This window comes from Neofelis nebulosa, chromosome 7 (genome assembly GCF_028018385.1).
Source record: "Neofelis nebulosa isolate mNeoNeb1 chromosome 7, mNeoNeb1.pri, whole genome shotgun sequence".
Lineage (NCBI taxonomy): Eukaryota > Metazoa > Chordata > Mammalia > Carnivora > Felidae > Neofelis > Neofelis nebulosa.
The window spans coordinates 147,875,284-147,887,908 of NC_080788.1; the positions used below are offsets into that span (position 1 = coordinate 147,875,284).

Consider the following 12,625-nt stretch of genomic DNA (forward strand, 5'->3'; position numbering starts at 1 on the left):
GCTTTTCACCTTTTAAAAATATGTGATTTAGAGTAACGTCACTCTTCAGAGCACAGCTGTAGGAATTTTGGCTCTCCCCCCCTCCCACCGTGTGGACAGCCCCTGTCCTGGTACCGTCTGCAGGGAGGTCACCTGTCCCCGCGGCTGCGCGGTGCCCCTTCCAGACGGTGCCCCTCTGTTCCCTGGGCCCCGCGCGCTGACTCCTCCAGCCTCACAATGGGCGGGGTGCTGGGTGAGTCTACTGCACGAAGGCTTGGGCTCTCCTTGGCTCTCTGCATTTCCACACACATCTCCCAGCGAGTTCGTCAAACAGCAGTGAAACCTGCTGAGATTTTGCTTGCGATTACATCGTGTGTATTGACCCGTTTGAGGGGCTGTGTTATCTCTATAAACGCGGATTCTTCCTGTTTGTGAGCACATCTCCATCTACTTAGGGGTAATTTATCTCATGATGTTTTCTTGTTTTCTGCACAGAGGTGTTCTACTTCCTTTATCAGACATATCACTTGTATTATGAACGGTATGCATAAATGCATATATGTACATCCGTTAAACATTATATATGCATATATATATATATATACATATACCTGACATATGTTACATATATACACACATATAAATTTCATTTTCTAACTGTTGAAAACTATAGAAATGTAACTGACTTATTTAAAAAAGGTTTTAAAAAGTTTTATTCATTTTGAAAATTTTTTTAACGTTTATTTATTTTTGAGAGAGAGAGAGAGCGAGTGGGAAGGGGCAGAGAGAGAGGGAGACAGAATCCGAAGCAGGCTCCAGGCTCTGAGCTGTCAGCACAGAGCCCGACGCGGGGGCTCGGACTCACAAACTGCGAGATCCTGACCCGAGCTGAAGTTGGACGCTTAACCAACTGAGCCACCCGGGCGCCCCCACGACTGCCTGCTACATACTGCCCTGGTACAAACAATCTTGCTAAACTCACTTATTAATTGCAAACATTTGTTCTCTCGGTTCTATAGACTTCTCCAAGCACAAATCATATCACCTGCTCAAACTAATGACAGCTTCGTTTCCTTATCTCCAGCTCTTACTTCTTCTGTTTCTCTTCCTTGCTTCTTGGAAGAAGCTCCTGTGTCTGGAGCTTCGGGGACAGAGCCCAGCCGTGCCGGTAGCTGTCTGCTCTGTCTCAAAGAGGATGTTTCCAACTCTTCATTAGAAAGATTGCTCTTCGCGAGGGATCCTTCTCGATGCATTTTATCAGATTAAAAAAAAATCCCCTTCCATTCTTAATCTACTGAAGGCTTTTAAAAAATACATCATGAACAGCTTATTGACTTCTATTAAATGTCTCTTGATTCTATTGATGTGATCTTATTTTTTCATTTAATCGTTCATGTGAAGAACGGTTTGATTTTTTAAGCCTTTCATTTAAGAAATGATTTCAAATAAAAAGCCTGCAGAAATAGCACGCACATTCCCCAAATGTCAACACTTCGCGGCTCTGCTCTGTCTCCGCGTTCACAGAACACACACACACACACACACACACACACGTAATATGTGTGGTACACATACACCCACCTATATTTGTACATGTAGATCTCCTGTGCACCTTTGGGGACGGGCTGCAGACACACCACCTATTTCCCTTACACCTCAGAGGGTTCCCGAAGCAAAGGACTTTCTCCTACATAACCTCGGTTCTACCTCCAAAATCAGGAAACCACCCCTGATCCGACATCCCCAACTCATTGGCAGATGCCATGCAAACTTCCTCACTGTCCTGGTGACGTCCTTCATGGGGCTACGACCGGTCCTGGCTCATGTGTGCATCTGGCTCTCACCTCTCCCTTGTCTTCTTTCATCTGGAATGTTCTTCTGTGTGTTCCTGACTTTCATGACCAGTATGTAGAACACCCCTCAATCATGTCTCCCCTGACTGTTGGGCACAGATATCACACAAGAGATGCTGTGCCTTCTCAGCACATCAGCCCAGGAAGCCCCACTATTTGTGCCATTAATTTTTTTAATGTTTATTTACTTTTGAGAGAGACAGAGAGAGAGAGAGGGAGGATGAGTGGGGGAGGAGCAGAGAGAGAGGGAGACACAGAATCCGAAACGGGCTCCAGGCTCCGAGCTGTCAGCACAGAGCCCAATGCGGGGCTTGAACTCACAAATCACGAGATCATGACCTGAGCTGAAGTCGGACGCTTAACTGACTGAGCCACCCTGGCACCCCTGGTGCCATTAATTTTTATTGCTCAGTCAGAACGGCATGTGCCAGATTACTGTAAAATGACCTAAAAGTATGTTGTTAATTAATGTGTAATTAAGGCAAACATCCAGTCCTTTGGGACTAAGTATTTCAGTTTTGTCTGTTTGTTTTTGTTTTTGCCCTTTGTAGGTGCCCTTTGTTAGAGTCGGTAAATGCCCTTCTATCTCTTGTTTGCTCAGAGTATTTATCGTGGATGGATGTTGAATTCTGTCAAATGCTGTCTCTGCATCAGTTGACATGATCGTGTGGTTTCTTCTTTAGACTGTGAATATGGTGGCTCGCACGGATTTGTTTTCCTGACTTGAGCCAGCCTTGCATTCCTGGGATACCCTCTGTGTGGCTGTGGTGCCTTGGAGATATTATTTGCTAATATTTTGTTGAGGGTTTTGTGTCATGCTTGCCCTGGGGCTTTGATTTTCTTCTCTCTTGTGCGTTGGATGTTCTGGTTCCTCACACGCAGGATGATTCTAGATAGTATCCTGCACGCTCAGAGATTATGTTATGAATACCTGCTCTTCTAAAAATCCCACTGAGAGTGTTGACATTTTTTTTTAGCACGCCATCGGCCCAGCCCTCTGTGGGTTGTGGTTTCAATGCCAGCGGTTTTCAAAGCCTTTACAGTGTTACCTGGATCCGTCCTGTGTGGGCACTACCCCCGGTGGCCGGTATGGGACTCGGCTGTGGTCTGTCCTGTAGCTCAGTGCACAGACCTGGGAGGCACACACAGCTTGGGGTGAGCCCAGAAGGCACGAACGTCATGGGGATGCTTTCTGGATACTTTCTGGCTCCCCGGGGCTCCCCTTTCCAGTCCTCTGGCAGAGTCTGCGGCTTTGGTCACCCCGCCTCCTGCACACTCCCTGTGACGGCTCCTGCGACTTGGACAGAGGGCAGCGCTTGGCTCTCTCCCCTTCCCGCCCTCTGGGGACCACGTCCCCTCCCACGGGAGAGGAAGGTTTTCTCCCTCGGAAGGCACATGTGAACTGGTGCCTCCACTGCAGGCTGGGTGGGGGGGTCGCCTGGGGGCAGGTGTGAGGGAGAAGAGAACCACCCCCACTCCGACACTCTGCTGGGAGCTCCCCCAGCCTCAGGGAGCATCAGGACGCCCCTTTCTTTCCTGCCCCCTGAGCCTGAACTAGAGAGGTCCCCTGGAGCTTTCTCTGTCCACGTCCCCAGCCCCATCTCTAGCTTTCAGGCTGGGGTGAGTCCAGGCCAAGGGGTGTGGAGGGAGAGCCCGAGACCCACCCCCACTTCGGTAGTGCTTCAAATTCTGGCTCTTCCCACAGTCGGCCCGTTACGACTTTGCTGGGTCCTCGCGTGAGCCATGCACGGTCCTCCTTTAATTGCTGCATCCAGTGGGAGAGACAGAGTCGGCCATGTCTGCTCTGTCTCACCCCAAAAGGGGACCCAGGACATGAAAAGAAGGCGGCAACGAACAAACGTAAGACCCAGCAACTCTTCCTGTGTAACCACGTTGGATGGATCTTTGCCGGGGTGTGGGTGTAAACACACACTTGCCCTAGGCCGCCGGCAGGTGCAAGCAGGCACCATGATGACTCAGCCTGAGCACCCCCCACGCAGCACTCCAGGGTGGGGGCACGTACCTGCGCAGCGACCCACCGCGGCTGCTCTGTAACCGCATTGCTTCCGGGGCCTATTTCTAGACCGCGTCTCTTCCTTTCCTTTCTCGTGGCTTTTATGTGTTCCTTGTAAACAAGGTCTGTTTTGTTGTTTTGCTTTGTTTTCTTTTTTGAAGAAATCAGAGCGATCGTCTTGGCCTTTCAATGGGAAAGTTTAGTCCATTTACATTTGATGTGACTACTCATACAATGGTGTTTAAATCTGCCTTTTAGAAAAGTTTCCTAATTTCTGCAGCTGCTCTGTTTCCACGCCCCACCCCCCTTTTGTTTTGTTTTGGGTTGCCTCTTTTTAAAAAAAATTTTTTTTAACGTTTATTTATTTTTGAGACAGAGAGAGACAAAGCATGAACGGGGGAGGGGCAGAGAGAGGGAGACACAGAATCCGAAACAGGCTCCAGGCTCTGAGCTGTCAGCACAGAGCCCGACGCGGGGCTTGAACTCACGGAACACGAGATCATGACCTGAGCTGAAGTCGGCCGCTTAACCGACTGAGCCACCCAGGTGCCCCTGGGTTGACTCTTTTTTCTTTTTTCTTTTTTTTTTGATGGTTAATTTTTTTTTTAATTTATTTTTTTCAACGTTTTTAATTTATTTTTGGGACAGAGAGAGACAGAGCATGAACGGGGGAGGGGCAGAGAGAGAGGGAGACACAGAATCGGAAACAGGCTCCAGGCTCCGAGCCATCAGCCCAGAGCCTGACGCGGGGCTCGAACTCACGGACCGCGGGATCGTGACCTGGCTGAAGTCGGACGCTTAACCGACTGCGCCACCCAGGCGCCCCCCCTGGGTTGACTCTTAAAGCCAGCTTGGTGAGCTCCTCCCTACAGTGTGTTCCTGTTCCTTGGTGCTTCAGCTTGGTGCTTCTGGAGCTCATCGACACAGTCTTCTGTTTCCTTCTTGCTTTATATGTTGTCGGTTCACATTTCGACGTCACGTTTTCTACACGTCACTACATCTCAGCATTTTTATCACTATGACAGACAACTTCTCTGCTCTCCTTTCCTCCCTGCCCTTATTTTCTTCGCCTAAAGGGCAACTTTCACACTGTTTTTGCTTCAGGCCTGCTCCAAACTCTCTCAGTTCTTGTTTGTCTGAGTAAAGAGTGATTTCAGGCCAGCAACTTACTCCTTCCCTATTGCTGCTGTAATGTACCCCCACGCACTGCAAGCAACACCCGTCTACTACCTTACAGCTGTGGAAGGTGGCGGTCTCAGTGTGCTAAAATCGAGGACGGCTCCTTCTGGAGGCTCTGTCATCCCGCTTCTCCAGCTTCTAGGGGCCGCCGGCACTCCTGGGCACACGGCCCCTCCTCCGTCATCCCTGCCCGGGCTTGGGGCCTCACAGTGTCTCTCTGACTCTCCCGCCACCCCCCCCCCACCTCCTTGTGATGACACCGGACCCACCGATGACCCTGGACAACCTCCCCTGTCAGGCCCGTAATGTCATCACACCTGCAAAATCCCAGTTGCCTAACGTAACGTGATCACAGGTTTGGGGTACTAGGACGTGGACCTCTCTGGGGCCATTCCTCTGCCGACCACAGCTGGCACTTTCCTGCGGTGGGTCAAAGTCACCGTCCCATTGTCTCCTGGGTCGTGCTGTTGCAGCTGAGAAGTCAGCTGTCGCGCAACTCTCAGGCTTCTGCCATCTGACTGCCTTTCAGATTTTCTCTCCGGTTTTCACCAAAGACAAAGATTATATGACGTGTATACAGGTGTGGGGTTTATTGTGATGATGCTACGGTTGGTTGGGCTACTTGGACTCAGGCTTTGACATCTTTCAGCAGAGACAGAAGCTCCTCAGACTACTGCTGTGTCTTGCTCGGGGCCCTGGGCTTCCAGCCGTGCACGGAGCAGAACTTCCTGCCCGGGTGGCCCCCGCCCCGGGCTCCATGCTTCAGAACGCACAGCTCCTCCTGCTGTCCCCGTCCTTAGGTCTTCCCCGGTGCGTCCACTCTGCCGTTCACACTCCCTTTGACTCTTAATTTCAGTTATTGTGTTTCTCAGCCCTACAATTTCTGTTTGGTGCTTTCCCCCCGTCTCGTCCGTCACATCGTTTCCAGGGCCCCGTGCTGGACCACGCCTGATCCTTCCAGTCTCTCGGGTGTCTGGGGTTCGTCTCTGTGGGGTTCACTCTGTGTTTCTGCTGGCTGGCTCCTGGAGTCCAGTCTGGCAGCCTGCGGTGTTTGAAAAATCACTTGTGGGATAACTGAGGCCTTCAACAGAGACGCTGCTCTCCCCGCGGGGTTTCACGTGCTTCCGCCGGGCACGGGAGGTGAGGCCTGCCCGGTTACCGGCAGCCAAGTTCAGAGCTGGAGATGGGCAGCCCCCCCTGGGCTGTGACCCCACCCACTCTGGGCCTCCAGGAGCCTGTGACCAGCACACAGTTCACCTGGCACAGGTGTCAGAGACGTGAAGTTGCTCTCGCTCCTGAGGGACCCCAGGCACCCATGAGCCCCCCACGGTCCCTCTGTGATCTGGTGCAGCTCCGTCAGCCTTCCAGGCAGGTGGGGGGCATGGAGCCCATCCTCATGACTGCATGGCGTGATGGCCGGTGGCGAGGGGCTGCGGCTAAGGCGGGCGGCCAGACCGCAGTGCGGCAGGACAGCTGGATGGAGGCCAGGCCTGGAGTGAAGTGCACGGTGTTGGGGATGCCACCCTGATTCAGGGCAGTGGTGTTCCAGCCAGGGGAGCCTCTGGGATGGTGTACCCGGGGGAGGGGGGGGAAACAAGCCTGGCAAGGCCGAGAGGGGCTGTCTTGAGAGATATGGCTGGGGGGCCGGCAGGGCCAGGCTGGGGGCAGCTCTACAGCCAGGCCCGGGAGCTTGGTCCTCTTGTCAAGGCCATGGGGACACCTTGTGAGGGGGTCACAGTCAGACTGGCAAGTTGGGAAGGTCCATCACGGGTGAAACTGTGTCTCCCCAAAGATATGTTTAAGTCCTGACCCCTGGAACGTCCAAATGCGACCTCATTTGGAAACGAGGCCTTTGCAGATGCCATCAAGTTAGGATGAGGTCACTGGGTGGGCCTTTCCAACATCACATGTTTTCACGAGAAGAAGACAGACGCACAGGGAAAGGCCGCGTGATGTCCGAGGCAGATGGGAGTGGTGCGTCCACAAGCCAAGGAAGGGGAGGGGTTGCTGGCGGCAGCCAGAAGCCGAGGTGCCACCCCGGCGTCCTAGTCCTAACCGTCCTCACCCGCTCTGGGCCCACCCTCGAGGGCCACGCCTCCACGCCCAGGCAATGTTAACACAAAGGGGAGAGCCAGGAGGGGGAGCGCCGTGAGGTCAGCGCAGAGTCGCCAGGGTGCTGGGGGTGGGGCAGGAGGTGTGCAGACCCCTGGAGCAGATTTGCAGGTTTGAGGCTAAGGACTGGGCTTTTAGAGCACTTGGGTGAGGTGGGCAGGGCAGAGGGGTGAGGTGGGCGAGGTGGGCAGGGTGAGAGGGTGAGGTGGGCAGGGCAGAGGGGAGAGGCTGCAGGGGCTGAGGGGGCAGCTCCTTCCCGACAGTGGAGGCCACAGGGAGGTGCTTCTGGTCTCTTCCTACGCAGCCCGTCCCTCCTCTGCCTCCTGGGGCTGCCAGGGTGCAGCTGGTCCTCCCTGGGGCGGAGGCGGTGGGGGTCGTGTGCCCTGGGCCTTCTCCCCACCTCCCTCCGTATTGCCTTTTGTGCCTTGAGGCAGGAGGGCTTCTGGAGGCCTCTGGGGGAGAGGATCCACCCCGAGGGGTCTGGGGCCCCTCCCTGGGTACAAAGACAGCTTCAGGGTCCTGACCACACGGGTTCCTGCCAGTGAAAGCAGATGTGGGGGGCTGGTATCTCCCAAGCAGCCACCCCGAGGGGTTCACCGCAGTAAGTTCTCACAGCACCTCATCTGTGCTTCTTGTGGGTCGGTGGCCTGGGCAGCCCAGGGTCCTGGCTTCCCTTGGGCCAGAGACGTCCCCGCCCCCGGCGCCGAGGGAGCATGGCAGTCCCATAGTCTCCTGCACAGACCGCATCACCCGTGTGGACCCAAGCACAGCTCAGGGCCTCAGTGTAAGCAGACCTGGTGTGAGTCGTGCCTCACCCCTTTGCATCAGGGGGATGCCGGGTGCCCCTGCACCTCTCTGACGCTCCTCTCCTCCTCTGTCGGAGGGACGTGGGATGTGGGAGAGCAGGCATTAGGTGGGCTCCCCTCCTCCCACCCTAAGGCGGACGGCCTGGGGTGTGCGTGTGGAGGCTCCGTGAGGACACAGTGGTGACCGGGGTTGGAGGAAGGAAGCCTGAGCCTCCAAACCCCAGCGAGCGCCTGGACGGCTGAAGACGAAGGCCACCGGCTGCTCTTGTCTCCCACCCTCCGAAGGAAGCCAGGAAGGCTGGAGAGATCCGGGACCCAGGGCTCTTTGGGACGCGGCACCGACACCCACCGCACTGTCCCCACAGGCCGCTTGCACAGGGCCGGTGGTCAGCCCGGCCCCGCGTCCGGACCAGCTCCGCGGCAGGGAACGGGGTCCTCGGGCTGCCTGTCGAGGGCGAGTGGGGTCACCCTGGTGGGCGGCCTGGGTGGGGCCGCAGCGGGATTTCAGGGCGTGAGCAGGACTGAAGACCCGGCTGTGGGGTGAAGCAGGGTGCAGGGGCTTCCCGGGGATGGCGCGCGGGTCCGGCGGTGTCCAGCTCCCCGGGGCCAGCGGTCGCCGGCACCGCTGCGGCGCCGGGCTGTCGCCGTGGCAACCGGTGCTGCGGGGGGGGGGGGGGGGGGCGGGGCGCCGGGACCCCCACCGCGCGGGGCGGGGCCTCGGGCGGGGGCGGGGCCTCGGCGGGGGCCGCGCCGAGAGCCGCGAGGGGAGCGAGCACGGCGCAGGGAGCGCGGCCTCGGCCCGGCGCGGAGGCTCGGCGGGCCGGCGGAGGGTAGGCGCGGGGCCGGGGGGTGCGAGCGGGGCGAGCGGGGGGTCGGGCGCAGGGGCTGGGATGCGCAGCGGCGCTGCAGGGCCGGGCCCGGCTTGGGCAGAAGGGCGGAGACGCAGCCTGTCTGGGGCAGCCTGGGTCTGGTCGGCGCTGGCGGCCCCTTCCTGTCCGCCCCCATCGGTGGGCACCGAAGGGGCGGCTCGGGGAGGGGGCGGGCAGGCGGCACGCGGGGGACCGCAGGGCCAGCCCAGGACAAGCCAGGGCAGGAGGGCCTGGGGCCAGCTCCCCAGGGAGAGGCCGGGCAGGGTGTGCGGGAGCGGTGGTCAGGCCCTGGCTCTGGCTTTCTGGGGCGGGGGCGGGGGATCCCCCTGCGAGCTCTCGTGGGGATGGGGTCTGTCCTGGCATCGTCAACCCGGGTTTGATGAGTGGCTGAGAGAGGGAACGAGAAAGCCAAGCAGTAGATGGGGAGGGGTGAGCGGTGCAGCGGCTCTCTGGCTATTTGGCCTGGCCAAGGGCTGGGAGGAAGGCCATTCCCAGGCCGCTGCTGGAGCCAGAGGAGGCAGGGTGGGAGGAGGCCCCTTGGGTCACGCATGCCCACCTGGTGGCTGAAAATGGGGTGAGGGTGTGGTGTGGGTGGGGAGCAGGGGCTCCAGACACTGTTTTGGTAGGGACATGGTGCTATGACCCCCCTCCCCCCAAGGAACCCTTCGCTGGAGGTGTCTGAGCTCACAGTGGCTGGGGGGGTGGGGGTCCTGTGTGTGGCTGCAGGGACCCCTGGGTGGGGCAGCAGCCCTGTTGAGGTCAGGAGTGGGGGTGTGGATTTGGTGGAGGGCCTCCTTCCTCAGTCTTGAGGGCGGTGGTGTCACTAGGGGCAGGCTTCACAGGCACGGGGGACATTAAATTTTATGTCCTTGTCTAGACAGGGCAGTAAACAGAGCCCAGGGCCAGAGGTGCTGCGGAGGGGAGAGGCGGGCTGAGGGGGCCTGGCTGGAAGTGAGTGGAAGTAAGTCTGCAAAGTGACTTTCAGTGGGTGACGGGTGCGGGCCCAGGTGTGGGGACCCAGTCTGGTGTGGGACTCTGACCAGCACAGTCACGACGATGCCAAGGGTGTGAGAAGTATAGGGGTCTGCAGAGCCCAAAGAAGGTCCCCGTGGGTGAGAGCGCAGGGTGTGCTTCCTGAGACGGCCCCAAAGGTGCGGGGGTGGGGGTGGGGGGAAGTGGCAGAGGGCCACCGCTTAGCGGGGAGCAGGGCAGCGTACCTGGCGGGACAGGCGTCCACTGGCACGAGCCTCCGTAGGCAATGGGAGCCCTGGTGAGACGGGGCAGGGAATGGTCCACGGCCTGTGGACGGGTGTGTGGGGGCACCGAGTCCGCCGAGGTAGGGGTGGCGATGCTTGTGGGAGGGGATCCTCAGCACTTGGATGACCCTCAGTCCTGGACCAGAAAACACGCCCGGGGCGCCAGCGCGGCGCCCAGGGAAGGGGCCCGGGCCTCCGCGGGCCTCGGGGGCTCCGGGAGCGCACAGAGCTGAGGCCGCAGGCCCCCTTCCCGCCCAGCAAAGCGCCCGGGGGCGAGAGGACGCCGGAGGGCCGACGGCGTGGGCCCAGCAGGGGCAAACCGCCGGGGCCCGGGGATGCGCGCGGCCGGGAGAAACCACTTCCGTTCCATTTCCTTCCCGGCGGCCGCGGGAACCCGGTCTCGGGTCTCAGGCAGGGCTGCAGCGCCCCCTGGAGGCCCCGCTCCCGGCTCCGGGTCCCCGCGAGCGCACCGGCGCGTGCGTGCGACAGAAGCCCCCCGGCGCCCCCGCGCGGGGACAGCGCCCCGCGCAGGAAGCGCGTCGCGGGGGCGGGGGGGGGAGGGGAGGGGAGGGCCGAGGCTGTTCCCCCGGGCTGCGCCCTTACCGTCTCCTCTGATCTTCCCCAGGTTCCGAGCTCGCCGGCCGGCAGCGGTGGCGCCCTCAGAGCGGCTGGACGGGTCCCGTCGCGCCATGCCCGCGGGCTGAGCGCCGCCGCCACCGCCTCCGCCGCCGCAGGGCCTCGTCCCGCCTCGCGTGGGGGCCACGCGCGCCCAGGCCGGGGCCCCGGCGGCCGACCATGGTGCTGCCGCCCCCGGACCGGCGCCACGTGTGCCTGACCACGCTGGTGATCATGGGCAGCATGGCGGTCATGGACGCGTACCTGGTGGAGCAGAACCAGGGCCCGCGCAAGATCGGCGTGTGCATCATCGTGCTGGTGGGCGACGTGTGCTTCCTGCTGGTGCTGCGCTACGTGGCCGTGTGGGTGGGCGCCGAGGTGCGCACGGCCAAGCGCGGCTACGCCATGATCCTCTGGTTCCTGTACATCTTCGTGCTGGAGATCAAGCTCTACTTCATCTTCCAGAACTACAAGGCGGCGCGGCGAGGCGCGGCCGACCCGGTGGCGCGCAAGGCACTGACGCTGCTGCTGTCGGTGTGCGTGCCCGGCCTGTTCCTGCTGCTGGTGGCGCTCGACCGCATGGAGTACGTGCGCACCTTCCGCAAGCGCGAGGACCTGCGCGGCCGCCTCTTCTGGGTGGCGCTGGACCTGCTGGACCTGCTGGACATGCAGGCCAGTCTGTGGGAGCCGCCGCGCACCGGGCTGCCGCTGTGGGCCGAGGGCCTCACCTTCTTCTACTGCTACATGCTGCTGCTGGTGCTGCCGTGCGTGGCGCTCAGCGAGGTCAGCATGCAGGGCGAGCACATCGCGCCGCAGAAGATGATGCTCTACCCCGTGCTCAGCCTCGCCACCGTCAACGTGGTGGCCGTGCTGGCGCGTGCCGCCAACATGGCGCTCTTCCGCGACAGTCGCGTCTCGGCCATCTTCGTGGGCAAGAACGTGGTGGCGCTGGCCACCAAGGCCTGCACCTTCCTCGAGTACCGCCGCCAGGTGCGGGACTTCCCGCCGCCCGCGCTCGCGCTGGAGCTGCAGCCGCCGCCGCCGCAGCGCAACTCGGTGCCGCCGCCCCCGCCGCTGCACGGCCCGCCCGGCCGCCCCCACGGGCCCTCGCCCACGCGCGACGCCCTGGGCACGTGACGGGGCCCGCGCGGCTTGCATGGGATGGGGTGGGGGCGGGCTGCCCCCAGGGCCAGGTTTGGCGAGTGCCCCGGCCGGGGCGGGGGTGGGGGGTGGGGGCGCCGCGGGCCGCTTCTTCATCTCAGGAATCCCTCGGACCACGGACCACGGACTCGCAGCCCAGCGCCCCGGCCGGCCCCCAGCGCGCCCAGCCTGCCCCCAGCGCCCAGTGCGCCGGCCGGTGGGGGGCGGGGGGCGGCTGGGAAGGGAGGACAGAGTGGGCGGAGGTGCGGTCCCTTGGGGTCCCTTGGTGGGGGCCTCTGGCTCAGAGTTTGGGGCCACGGAGGCCTCTGTCATTTTAAAGACTCGTGTTTACAGTTTTGTATCCAAAGCCGCACGGCCCTGTTTCCTGAGTCCAGTGTCTGACAGCGGGACGTGGTGGGAGGAGGGATGTGAGTGTGAGCGGGAGGTGAGGGGTCTGGGCCAGCCCCCTTCCGGAGGAGCCCCCTCCGGACGTGGACTGTCAGGAGCTCCAGCTGTCACAGAGGCACTCTCTGCTCCAGCTTCACTGTCCCCACCTGCAACTCTGTGCTTCCTGGAGTACCTCACCCAGGTCTCTGCATACCTGAGGCCCTGCAATGCCCCCAAGCCTCTGGTTCTCTCCTCAGTGCGGGAGTGGGAGGTGGGGTGAAAGGTGGGGTGGGGGGGGGTGGAGGGGTGGAGGTGGGATGGAGGAGTGGAGGTGGAGGGTGGGGTGGAGGAGTGGAGGGGGGAGGTAGGAGGTGGGGTGGAGGGTGAGAGTGGGGTGGAGGGTGGAGTGGAGGGG

The 12,625-nt window shown here is 60.4% G+C and overlaps 1 protein-coding gene and 1 long non-coding RNA gene across 3 annotated transcripts; one reads left to right on the forward strand and one right to left on the reverse strand.

Moving 5' to 3' along the window:
- Nucleotides 1-236: 236 nt before the first annotated feature.
- On the reverse strand, nt 237-4,357 carry LOC131517871 (uncharacterized). The gene is made up of 4 exons (XR_009264878.1): nt 3,856-4,357; nt 3,497-3,636; nt 1,561-2,964; nt 237-322 (listed from the first exon to the last, which is right to left on the reverse strand). It is a non-coding gene; the product is annotated as an uncharacterized LOC131517871 (long non-coding RNA).
- A 2,673-nt stretch (nt 4,358-7,030) lies between these two features.
- TMEM121 (transmembrane protein 121) lies at nt 7,031-12,190 on the forward strand. Of its 2 annotated transcripts, none has more exons than XM_058740522.1 (2): nt 7,031-7,248; nt 10,694-12,190. In XM_058740522.1, the coding sequence occupies exon 2, from the start codon at nt 10,864-10,866 to the stop codon at nt 11,818-11,820; it is 957 nt and encodes a 318-aa protein (XP_058596505.1). In that variant the 5' UTR covers nt 7,031-7,248; nt 10,694-10,863; the 3' UTR covers nt 11,821-12,190. The 2 variants fall into 2 exon arrangements, with proteins under 2 accessions (XP_058596505.1, XP_058596506.1); XM_058740523.1 differs by lacking the exon at nt 7,031-7,248 and adding an exon at nt 8,675-8,773.
- Nucleotides 12,191-12,625: the final 435 nt, after the last annotated feature.

What these genes read in the sequence shown, in the direction of transcription:
- TMEM121 (XM_058740522.1), top strand. Translation starts at nt 10,864, where the DNA reads ATGGTGCTGCCGCCCCCGGACCGGCGCCACGTGTGCCTGACCACGCTG.